Source organism: Helicoverpa armigera, chromosome 30, assembly GCF_030705265.1.
Source record: "Helicoverpa armigera isolate CAAS_96S chromosome 30, ASM3070526v1, whole genome shotgun sequence".
Taxonomy (NCBI): domain Eukaryota; kingdom Metazoa; phylum Arthropoda; class Insecta; order Lepidoptera; family Noctuidae; genus Helicoverpa; species Helicoverpa armigera.
Genome location: NC_087149.1, coordinates 4590606 through 4602563, shown reverse-complemented (window position 1 = coordinate 4602563; position 11958 = coordinate 4590606). Strand labels below are relative to the sequence as shown.

The 11958-nt window shown below is 40.8% G+C and overlaps 1 protein-coding gene across 1 annotated transcript; it reads left to right on the top strand.

Moving 5' to 3' along the window:
- The first annotated feature begins 621 nt into the window (after positions 1 to 621).
- Positions 622 to 11809, top strand: LOC110383598 (glutamate receptor ionotropic, kainate 4). The gene is made up of 18 exons (XM_064042906.1): positions 622 to 700; positions 1194 to 1340; positions 1880 to 2083; positions 2583 to 2749; positions 3282 to 3455; positions 3937 to 4142; positions 4601 to 4760; positions 5158 to 5274; positions 5654 to 5758; positions 6225 to 6324; positions 6923 to 7100; positions 7532 to 7715; positions 8202 to 8323; positions 8712 to 8824; positions 9331 to 9421; positions 10197 to 10358; positions 10933 to 11006; positions 11449 to 11809. The coding sequence occupies exons 1-18, from the start codon at positions 622 to 624 to the stop codon at positions 11751 to 11753; spliced, it is 2688 nt and encodes an 895-aa protein (XP_063898976.1). The 3' UTR covers positions 11754 to 11809.
- Positions 11810 to 11958: the final 149 nt, after the last annotated feature.

Below are 11958 nucleotides of genomic sequence, written 5' to 3'. Positions count from 1 at the left end.
GACCGATCAAGCTGAGAACCTCTTTTTTGAAGGTTGGTTTAAAAACTTGTGGTTAGCTAACAGTTTCCGGAAAATACGTGGAAAGTCCTCTGTACGCGACTGTACAAAAGCCCTAAAATAACATCAAAGAACTTGTTATCCATTGTTTACCCATCATTTGTCTAACTAAATTACACTACAATCATATTGCATGACGAACCAACCTTAAAACATTAATTTTCAATTATTTCAGCGCTCTTAGAAACCACTCAAGTTCTAATAGGGTTAAGTTCAGTATTATTTACATTTCCAAAAAGAAAACACGGAAAAATATAATTTTAAATATTTAAAAGCTTACATTCAATGGTTTTTTGCAAATAAATAGTAAATTATAAAATAAAAATAGTAATTGGTTTGACTTGAAAAATCCATCATGGCGTCTTGAGAGCAGGAATGTTCGAAAAATTACGAATAATATTTTATGTCTTATTAACTTTGTTGATTCCGTATTTATTGCAAGAATATATTTCAGCAATTTTAATAAGTAAAATAAGGCCAAGTAATTGTAAAAGTTGTGGGAATTATAATTAAGAGTGAATAAAAAAGGAAGTTAGTTTTAATGCAGAAAAGAAAGAAGTCAATATGTCGTTTCATTATTTGTTTTTATTAATTTTCCTTATCAATCTGGGCTGTGTTATTTCTGAGCTGAGTTTGCGGTTTGGTAAGTTTATCGCACATTAAATTTTCAATTTCCTTAAACTAAATAGAAGCTATTTAGCTAGTTTTTAGCAATGTCCACTGACGAACTTATTTTTCTACAGTAGTCTAGCTAAAGCCCAAGCTCACCGACAACATACTTAAAGGTTTCTTAAATCGTCTGTTAACAAAGTATTTTCACACAATTTTCAAAGGAGGTAAACAGTGTTTTTCTTCTTACGGATGTTCGTATTGTATTATCGGTAAACTGGGGCTTAAGTGAGGTAACTCTAGCACATAATAAAAATGTTCCGTCGTAGGCCTTTTATGTGCCAGCGCCGCGGTATCTCTTTCGAACAACCCGTAGCCCCGGCAGGCCTTGGCTCTGCTGGGCCCCGCTGTTACCTCTAAGCTAGTGAACTACCCATTGAAATCGATTCAGTCATTTATGAGATTACTTAGTACCAAACATAGGTACAAACGTCAGTCTCAACTTACATTATCCATTTACTTTCTAGTGTTCATAATAGAGTCTCAAGAGCAGGACTTGACTCATGAGATCAGCAAGGCGTTGAAGCTGGGTGAGAGCGTGAGGACGGATGTCAAGCTGGATGATGCTATAGTAGTTCTGGATAGAGAGACTGAGGATGAGAGTTATAGGATGCGTAAGTATATATAGTAGCTATAGGGTAGGTTATGCTGTAGTTCTACCTACCTACAAGTTTCTGTCACCGGTTTCACTCAGGGAGCTACTCCGCCGGAAAACGTAGCCTGCCTCGATGAAGGGACCATCTAGCACAAAAAAAATCGTATTGGTCCAATAGCTCCTGAGTTAAAGTAAACTGACAACTCTTCAGTTTTATTATATCGGTCGACTAAGTGCCATTTTTGACGACAACATAAACGACAGTTTTCTTAAAATAATCTTCCCAACAACGAAGTAAACCGTTGTTTTAAAAAAAATCTGAGTACCTAAATGGTGAAAATAGGACTCAGGACCTCAGGCTTTTTGCAGGACAGATAATAGGGCCAATTTTTCAACTTTCTGTAGCACGTGTACGTTGCTCTATTACTATCTGTGCCTTCTATTTTTCTCCTACAAAAAATCGGTCACCAATTTATCGGACGTGGGATCCTTAAAAAACTGACGGTACATAACCAGTTATCAGAAACACAGTAGCCTAATTCCAATCCTCCCTTCCAGTATGTTCCTCCCTATCAAAAGGCGTCTCCATGATCATCGACCTGTCCTGGACACCGTGGGAGATGGCCGAGGATCTAGCAGCGGAGACTGGAGTGCCTGTAGTCAGGACACTGCTGGGATCTCAGCAGCTGGTGAAGGCTTTGGATGAGTACCTGGAGTCTAGGAATGCTACCGATGCGGCTATTATTTTGGAGAGTGAGAGTGGTAAGTGTTTATTGAGTTAAAGGTTTAAGTGATTTATGTACTACCAGATACCTATCACGACTAGAGATTTTTAGGATTTTAGGGCTGGTCAGACGTGGTGCAATCCGGTACTTGAAAGCGTTGTAGAATTCTACATACAACAAAACAAAATCGTTTTGAAGCTTGAAGAACAAAGGATATCAACATTATTTATTAAAGAAAAAAAGTAACCGGTTTTAAAAAATAATGCCGGGTTACTTACCTATTTCTCAGTTTTTTAAATTGTCATCCTTACTAATATTATAAATGCGAAAGTAGGTAACTCCATAATATGTCTGTGTGTATATCTCGCTTTCATGCCAAAACTAATGATCCAGAGGGGATATAGACTACATTTTACCCAGTTCCGGAAAGTGATTCTCCATTGAAATTGGTGAAACTGCAGGGAACAGCTTAGGTATTCTTGTATATGTACATATCGACATCTTTATTCGCCTTTTTCTGTATTACTATTTCTCAGACGTAGACCGCACACTCTACGAGCTTCTAGGAGCCTCGAACATTCGCGTGTGGGTGCACGCCGGCCTCACCAGAGACTCTGCCAAGGCTCTGAAGACCATGCGTCCTGAACCCAGCTTCTATGTCATAGTGGGGGAGAACGGGTTTATTATGGATACTTATAGACGGGTGAGTGTGGGTTAAAGGTTTAAAGTTTGCAAGCGTTAAATATGATTGATAGATATGATACGATAGATGATATTGGTAGATACTTTGTTACACGTTATATGGAAAATATTCCGCGCACCCGGATAAAAAGTATCCTAAGTAAAAAGTACCCTCCGCCTTCCGCCGCCGCCGAAATAAATTAATTTTATGTTGATTGTAATTCTTTCACGAATTTTGATGAAACTGAGGAGTAGCAGTTTTTATCTGGGTAAGGCAAGCAATACCCTCAGAAAGCGGATGAAACCGTTGGCGGAAGCTAATGACACACTTCATGAGCTTATTATCAAACTGCTAGGTTCTTATAAAAATCCAGATGATCTTAAAAGATATTTGTGATACTTAATTCAGTAAAATGTCAAATATGTAGGTATACATGGTACAATCATAGGTTTTGTAATAATATGTTGTTTGTTTGCCTTAATAAATAAATAGGTTTTCCACCACAACACCATCTTTCTTCATCATATTTATCCCCTTATCACCTACCGTACAGGCAGTAAAAGAAAAGTTAGTACGCCGCGACTACCGCTGGAACCTCGTCCTGACTGACTACTCGACCCTGGAGTTGAGTCAGCTAGTTCTGCCGACGGTCACTCTGCAGGCAGACCCTGGGGAGTGCTGCAAGCTGATGAAGAGGGAGGACTGCTCGTGTCCGAATGATTTTCAGGTAGGATTTCTGGTTTTGAGGGCTCAACAATTGATATTACTTCTTAGTCCGTATATTCATAAAATTTAAGGGATCAGGGAATACATAACGGGCTACGTAGGGGCAGTACATTGGAAAGTATATAGAGGGAATAATTAAGTGAGTGGCTAAGCTGAGTACATAAGAAAGTATATAAAGAATTTCCATGAGGGAGAATGTACGGGGAGTATAGGGTAAGTACATAAGCCAGTACATAGGAGGGGCATATATATAATGGGGTGCATACGTAGGTAAGGGAAGTACATAGAGGTAAGGGAAGTAGATAGTCATAGTACATAAGGGATTTACATAGTTGAAAAACCAAGGTATAAGATAGGAAGAGTACACAAAGGAGTAGATAAAGAAGCATATATGGAGATTAGATATACATGCTCAACCTTATACCATGTCTTACGCAGCCAGCTGCCGACATCAATCTAGACACCATTTATTCTTTCCACAGCGAAAACAATACATCCTGAACGCGCTAATCCAATACATAGCAGAGGTGTACTCCAAGCTGGACCGGGATCTTCCTCTGGTCACCAGCTCCATCAGCTGTGAGGAGCCAGAAGCTACCATGAACAGCACCCGAGATAGACTGTACAGGCAGTTCGCTGAGGATACGGAGATCAGCAATGAGACGCTTTTTTATTGGGATATGGATCGGTAAGTGGTTTTTGTAAATATTAAGCTATATTAACAAAGAAAGGATTTATTTATGAAAGACAGGAAACTTGTTGTAATATATACTAATAGCTGTTAGCGGTTCCACCCATGTGCTGAAACCTTCTTCGCAAAGATAAAAAATAGCTTAAAATAAAAGTAACATTTTGTTGAATCGGTCAGTAGTTTTAGGGTGAGAGTCGGATAGACGGATGTGTCAGAGTTAGGTACTTTCGCATTTATAATATGAGCTGTTTTGCCAGCGGTTTCCTTGGCATGCCGAGGGAATTTCTTCACTCACTCAGATAAAAAGCCAGACAACTTTTTTAGATAAATGGTTTGAATAAAACTGCAACAATTTTTCAAATCGGACCAACAGATCTTGAGATAAGCACGTATAAATACAACAAAACACAGCCTCTTCAGTTTTACGATATTATTATCCTGGTCTATCCACCCAGATCCGGTCTATTCCTCCGCTCTCGCTTCATTCTATCAACGTACAAGCCGACAGCTGGACAGCAAACCATAGCTACCTGGTCTGCTGATGAGGAGTATAAGCTGTTGCCAGGAGTTGAGCTGGAACCGCTAAAGATGTTCTTCAGGATCGGAACTGCTCCTGTGAGTCTTTAGGATAAGGATTTAACATGCGCCTACCCTTTTCAAAACTATGTTGGGGTCGGCTTACAGTCTCACCTATGGGTCTGAGTAGTGAGTACCAGTGTGCCACATGAAGCGACTGTCTATCTGACCTCCTCAACCCAGTTACAATGGCAAACTTAATTCTCCTTCATAAGACTGGTTGTATCATTTTCTCGCTTCTGACTACCCGTAACGACATCCAAAGATGTTCAAATGACACCCATCAATTTAAATTGCCTTCTGAAACACAGAGGAACTCGTCATAACAAGATGGTCCCGCATCCACGGACCGACCACGCCAAGCGTTGCTTAACCCTATGATTGTTCCCAAAACAAAATATGGTGAAGATCTGGTAATGATTGGTTTTATTGACAGGCAGTACCATGGACCCTGATGAAATTGGATCCAGAAACTGGTGAACAGATGTATGATGATGATGGACAGCCTCTGTACGAGGGTTATTGCATTGATCTGATTGCTAGATTGTCTGAGGTAAGACATCTATTGTTACTGAACATTTATTTTACCCATAGATATATATGAGAAGGTAGATAGATTGGCAATCGCTTGATTGAAGTGAAGCCAGAAATGAAATACCTACGTTAGTTGAGTGAGTTTTGCATGTGTGAGTTGGTAAATATGTACTAATTAAAAAATATAAATGGCCTTCCTTAATTACAATAATATTTTTTTTATGGCAGTATTTTTTGTGTTTTTGAACGCTTTCGAAGGCCGTATCTTTTAGGATCCTTACTTTTTTTCTACTTACGTAATAATAAACTGATCAAAACTGGTAATTACAAGAACTTCAGTACAAATTGTCTTTTGTCTATCTATCCTTTGGGTTATAAAATCAATTTTTTTTTCGCAGACCATGTCATTTGACTACGAGATAGTATCTCCTAAAAGTGGCGGTTTTGGCAAGAAGCTGCCTAATGGGACGTGGGATGGTGTGGTGGGAGATCTCATGAGAGGAGTAAGTAGACTTTCTAAGAAGCCTATGGCTTTACGGGTACATAGAATTTACGGGATTAACTGCAAGGCACAAACCTCTTCTCATACAAGGAAGGAACGAGCGTTGATCACCACGCTTGCTCAATGCGGGTTGGTGATTTCAGAATTAGGGTTCCTCGAGATGTTTTCCTTCACCTTTTACTCAGTAATTGATGTCCAAGATATACTTAGAAAGTAAATGAAAAAGTTATATTGGCACTTTATCTGAACTTTTTTTATGGGAAATCATAAAACCCACCATGTTCCTTCTTAAGACCTTTATGTACCAGGGCCGCGGTAACTCTGTCAAACAATCTTGAAGCCCCGGCAGGCACTTTATCAGACTTGAGATCGAACAAGCACACTCATACTTGTAAAGCTGGTGCATTACCCACTATTCTACCACGCGGTTAGGCATCAGCTATTATAAAAGTGACCTATATTTACAGGAGACAGACATAGCAATATCAGCTTTGACAATGACAGCAGAGAGGGAAGAAGTTATAGACTTCGTGGCTCCTTACTTTGAACAGACTGGAATACTTATTGGTAAGTTGTTTAAAACCTCTCTGTTTTCAATGTGTCAAAATGTATTTTTGTGTGCAATTTAGAATAATAACTAAATAACTAAGAGTTCTAAATATATCAGTAGAATAGATATGACTACTGAAGCAGAAAGTAGGGTCACTCTCTTATTGACTCTCTCTTGCACTCTCATGGCGAGATTGGCATCATTTTGTTGGAATCGAAATCAAAGTATTCGTCGGTCGGCGCAAGTTCACAGCAATCATTATGTTCGCGCACAAAGGCTGAAATGTTCGCACGCAAAATGTTACTGTTTGCTAGAGCGAGTAGACCAGAAGACCATTTATATGCAACACCGTACCACATAGTAATGGAATCTCGACTTTACACCTTGATGTGCCTTACAAGTTCAGCATGTAGGATTTTGCTTTACACAAGACGTGTAGTCATTTTCTTCTCGCGAAAAATTTTAGTGGAATTAACAATCTCGACTTTAGAACATCTAGATGTGCCTAGAAAGATTTGAATATAGTAATTTTCTTCACACAAGATACGTATTTTAATTTTGGTGGAATTTCTTCATATAACAGAAATAACTGTTTTCTTTTTCTTCTTTTTCAAGTGATCAGAAAACCCATTCGAAAAACATCCCTGTTCAAATTCATGACGGTGCTCCGAACAGAGGTGTGGCTGAGCATAGTGGCGGCTCTGGTGCTGACCGGCTTCATGATCTGGTTGCTGGACAAGCACTCACCCTACTCCGCCAGGAACAACCCCCACGCCTACCCCTACCCCTGCAGGTCAGGCCAGCTACTATTCCTAAATTGATGAACCAGCTACTGCCATCAATTTCACCTGTTCCCAAAGCAAAACCAAAAATTTCCTTACTCGGATAAAAAGTAGCCTACATGTTAAATATTCTGTTATAAGGTCATAATACTTTTAAGTTTCATCAAAATTCTTTCGGAAGTTTCGCTTTCTTGTTGAGACATAGGTAACGTCTGCATCAACTGCCACCCTCGGCTGCCAGCGGCTAACTTTTCAAGCGATACTAGTCTTTTAAGTATGTAGTTAAAGTTTAAAATTTATCCACTGAAAGCACAGAACTGTCGCTGCCGGCCGCTGCCATTCGGGCCAAAGCTTATGTAAAAAGACTATCTACTATCTGTGAGCAAAACGATTCATTTATTTTTACAGAAACCACCTTAAAACTGTTATTATCATTTCGCAGGGAATTCACACTAAAAGAGAGCTTCTGGTTTGCCCTCACCTCGTTCACTCCTCAAGGCGGTGGTGAGGCTCCAAAGGCCCTGTCTGGCAGGACACTGGTAGCAGCATACTGGCTGTTCGTGGTCCTCATGTTAGCTACCTTCACTGCTAATTTAGCTGCCTTTCTCACTGTTGAGAGGATGCAGGTAAACGTCATTCTACTGGTAGAGGGAATCTTCAAATTATTTTTTGTCTTATTGCCGTTCCTGCAAGATTTAAGTCCAAGTTCACCGACATTATAAGCATCAGTTTTCTTAACACAACTGTTTATACTATGAAAGTTATCAGTTTGAAAATTCACAGCAAACAGTGTCTGTTATGCAGCTTGGCAAGAATCTTTAGATTATAACAGAGCAGACATAATCTGCGCTAATACATACAAAAAGGAAAGATTTTCTTGTTTGTGTGTAACCAAAGGCTCAAAAAATACTGAACCGATTTGACTGACTGAATTTGAATTCTCGGGACGCGGGTGAACCCATGGGAAACAGGCAGTGTGACATAATTTAGAGCTAACGTGAAATTCAATCTCTAATCGCAAATCATCGGATAGATATGTTATGGAAATCGACTTTTATTCGATTAACTATCCATAATCCGTTTAACTAAAACCAACCTTTTACTTATTCTAGACACCAGTATCATCACTAGAGCAACTAGCTCGGCAGTCTAGAATCAACTACACAGTCGTAGAAGGCTCATCGGTACACCAGTACTTCATCAATATGAAGTTTGCTGAAGATACTCTTTATAGGTAAGATTTCAGCACTGTAAAGGTATTTGTTAAATTCAGGTGAGACTAAGAGAGTCAGTAGTAGTGCCAAAACCTGCTGGGGCTGCGGGATTGTTAGTACGCGGCCCTAGTACACTGTGGGCTCCAGAAGGAACAGGTGGGTTTTAGTCAGTAAGTGTCTGATACTGTTGTCTTTGAGTGTCCAAGACGTGATGGAGTGTCAGACTCTTACTGACTAAAATCCATCATGTTCCTACTTAAGCCCTTTATGTACCAGGGCCGCGATAACCTTTTCGAACAATCCCGCAGCCCCGGCAGGGATACATGCTAGCTCAACATTTTTTTTTGGAATGTCGTCATAATAATACCTACGAGGTATATACCTTCCAATATTTTCTGGTTGTTTCAGGGTATGGAAGGAGATAACTCTAAACGCGACATCTGATCAGGCGCAGTATAGAGTGTGGGATTATCCAATCAGAGAGCAGTACGGACATATCTTACTGGCTATCAATGCCTCAGGTATATGATGATGATGTCCTCCTTGCCGATTATCGGCCACGACGGCTGTCCTCATATAAGGAGATCAGCCAGCTGCGCAGGACATATTATAGTGCACAAACATTTGCGCAGACACAGGTGCAGTCTATTTTCCTTCACTCTCATGGCGCGAAGGGACCGCAATCCGACGCCACCGGAGAGAGATCAGATACAAGACTATTTACCTGCCTCGTTACTCTAGCTGTCGCACATGATCGGAGGCACGTTAATGTCAGTCAGTCCTGCTTGTGTAAACTCTTCTGATGGTGTCGGATTGCCGCCCCATCATGCTATGAGAGGGAAGGAATAGTAGATGCACCTATGTACCAATGCGCAAATGCTCGTGGGCTCGTGCACTATAATATGTCCTGCGCAGCTGGCTGATCTCCTTACATGAGAACAGCCGCCGTGGTCGACCATAAAGACTTATTGTTTTTAAGTTTTTTTTTTTATGAAATTAAGTTATTAAATAAACCATATTTTTGCAGAACCTGTACCAGATGCGAAGACAGGTTTTCAACAAGTGAACGAGCATACTGACGCTGATTTCGCTTTCATACACGATTCAGCTGAAATCAAGTAAGTCTCATGCTTAAGGGGGCAAACCAACATCTTCCTGCTTTTATTGCCAAACTCTCCGTGATGCACCCTGCTGGGCCCCGATTCTCCTAAGTTAATAATGTCAAAATCGAATAGAAATCGAATCGCAATATGATCGTTATAGCAGTTTTAACCATATCGGGCATTCTGCTACTAATAAAAGACCAATCGTATTCGATTGACATTTGATTGGTGTGCGATTGGTCTGCTATTTTGATGATTTTGGTCTATACGGTAGTTTGCTGTACAATCATTTTGCAATCGTAAATCATTTGCAGACAAAATGATTCATTATTGAATGACAGGAAAGGCTAAAAACGTTTATTTCAAAGAAAAAATAGCGGAATGCCACATACGCTTCAATAGTAATCGAGTCGGGATTGGATCTCAGTCGAATCGAGTCGAACGTCAATCGAAGGTCGCTTAAGTAAAATTAGGAGAATCGGGCCCCTGAACAACGGACGAGGCTCTGGCGACCGACTGGTGAAGGTATAAAGCCTTGCTCAGAGATGGCCAGCAGCATATCTAAAGTTAAAAATATCCCACATTGCGCTCGCTGGCGTAATAGATGTGCCCCGTGTTCTGAGTCCTGAGGTACTAGGTATCTTCCGCAGGCAATTTTGCCTGAGTCTTTTCTCGGGGTTGGCTAGGTGTAGCTATAGAATATCTATGCAATAGAATGCATCTATGCATATCGGTACATTACTTTTGGCATGAAGACAGAAAAATACAGATTTTCGATCTGTTCTTTCAGGTACGAGGTCACCAGAAACTGCAACCTCACAGAGGTTGGAGAAGTCTTTGCTGAGCAGCCGTATGCTATAGCCGTGCAGCAAGGCTCCAGGCTGCAGGAGGAGCTGTCCCGGGCGCTGCTGGAGCTGCAGAAGGAAAGGTTCCTGGAACAGCTGGCTGGGAAGTGAGTAGGAACTGCAACCTCACAGAGGTAGGAGAAGTCTTCGCTGAGCAGCCGTATGCTATAGCCGTGCAGCAAGGCTCCAGGCTGCAGGAGGAGCTGTCCCGGGCGCTGCTGGAGCTGCAGAAGGAGAGGTTCCTGGAACAGCTGGCTGGGAAGTGAGTAAATTTCACCTTTGACAACTGTCTTTTTATTTGGCAACTTAATCTTTGGTCTAGTAGTAGCATAGCGTGACTACTGGGTCCCAGGTCTCGGATTGGTCCAAAATCACTTTGTGGATTTTAGGAAATTTCTACAAAGCAGCCCAGAGTCTGGAAGTGATTGATACACCCGTGCATCGGAGAGCACGTTAATGTCGGTCCTGCGCCTGATCTCTCTCCGGTGGTGTCGGATTGTCGTCCCATCGCGTTATGAGAGTGAAGGAATAGTGAGTGCACCTGTGTCCAAGCAAATGCTCGTGCACTATAATATGTCCTGTGGAGCTGGCTGATTTCTATAGAGAGAACAGCCGCCGTGACTGACAATCGGTTCCGGGCTTGGACGTCGTTATTAGTAAAGATTTTATTGTTTGTTGTAGATATTGGAATGAGTCAGCCAGACAGGCGTGCCCTGATGCTGACGAGTCGGAAGGCATTACCCTGGAGAGTTTGGGTAATTTCATTTATAACTGCTTAATTAGCTCGATAAGCTTTACTCCAATTATTTGTCCCGGTCACCTCAAAAACTACTTTCGACAGTAAGAGAAACTATGCTTTTTCCCAGGGTTGAATCTATTTTCATACCTTGTCAATCAGTACAGCATTTTTACCATGAGAGTATATAATTTCAAGAAGTGTCGTGCAGCTATTGGCTTATTTAGTCATAAAAGAAAGTGCTTGCGGCACTAATAACCGCATGGACAAGCACTGCCACAATCATCTGTCCAAGATGCTCTGTGGCCAATGATGATATAATTTCGTTTTTTTTCTAGAAATGCGGCTATCTGTTTACGGCTTTTTTGTCACAATTATAAATAAGAAAGTTTTAATTATGTACTTTTGAAATTATTTCATTTTATAATTCGGAGAATAATATATCCTATATTTGTTTCTAGGCGGAGTCTTCATAGCTACACTATTCGGACTAGGCCTAGCAATGATAACACTAGCCTGGGAAGTATTCTACTACAAACGCAAAGAGAAAAACAAAGTCCAGACTTTCAATACGAAGCCGGAGAAAGTCGCCTTCGAGTCGAAGTCGACGCTCGAAACGAAAGTCGCGGAGTCGGTGGCTAAACTGAAGAAACGTGGCAAGAAAGGGAATTTGGCTAAAAATGTTACTTTCGGTGATACTTTTAAGCCTGTGGCTGAAAAGGGCGTTTCTTATATTAGTGTTTTTCCGAAGGATTATAGGCCTTAGAGTGTATGTAAATTAAATCAATAAGTACTAGCTGTTTCATCTGCGCACAACTTCCAGCACCCGGATAAAAAGTAGTCTGTGTTTCAGGCTCTAGATTGTCTGTGATTAATGCTCAATCCTTCTCCGTGTGAGAGGAGGCCTGTGCCCAGCATTGGGACGATAAAAAGGCTGTAACAGATTGTCTGTGCACAAAATTTCATTTAAA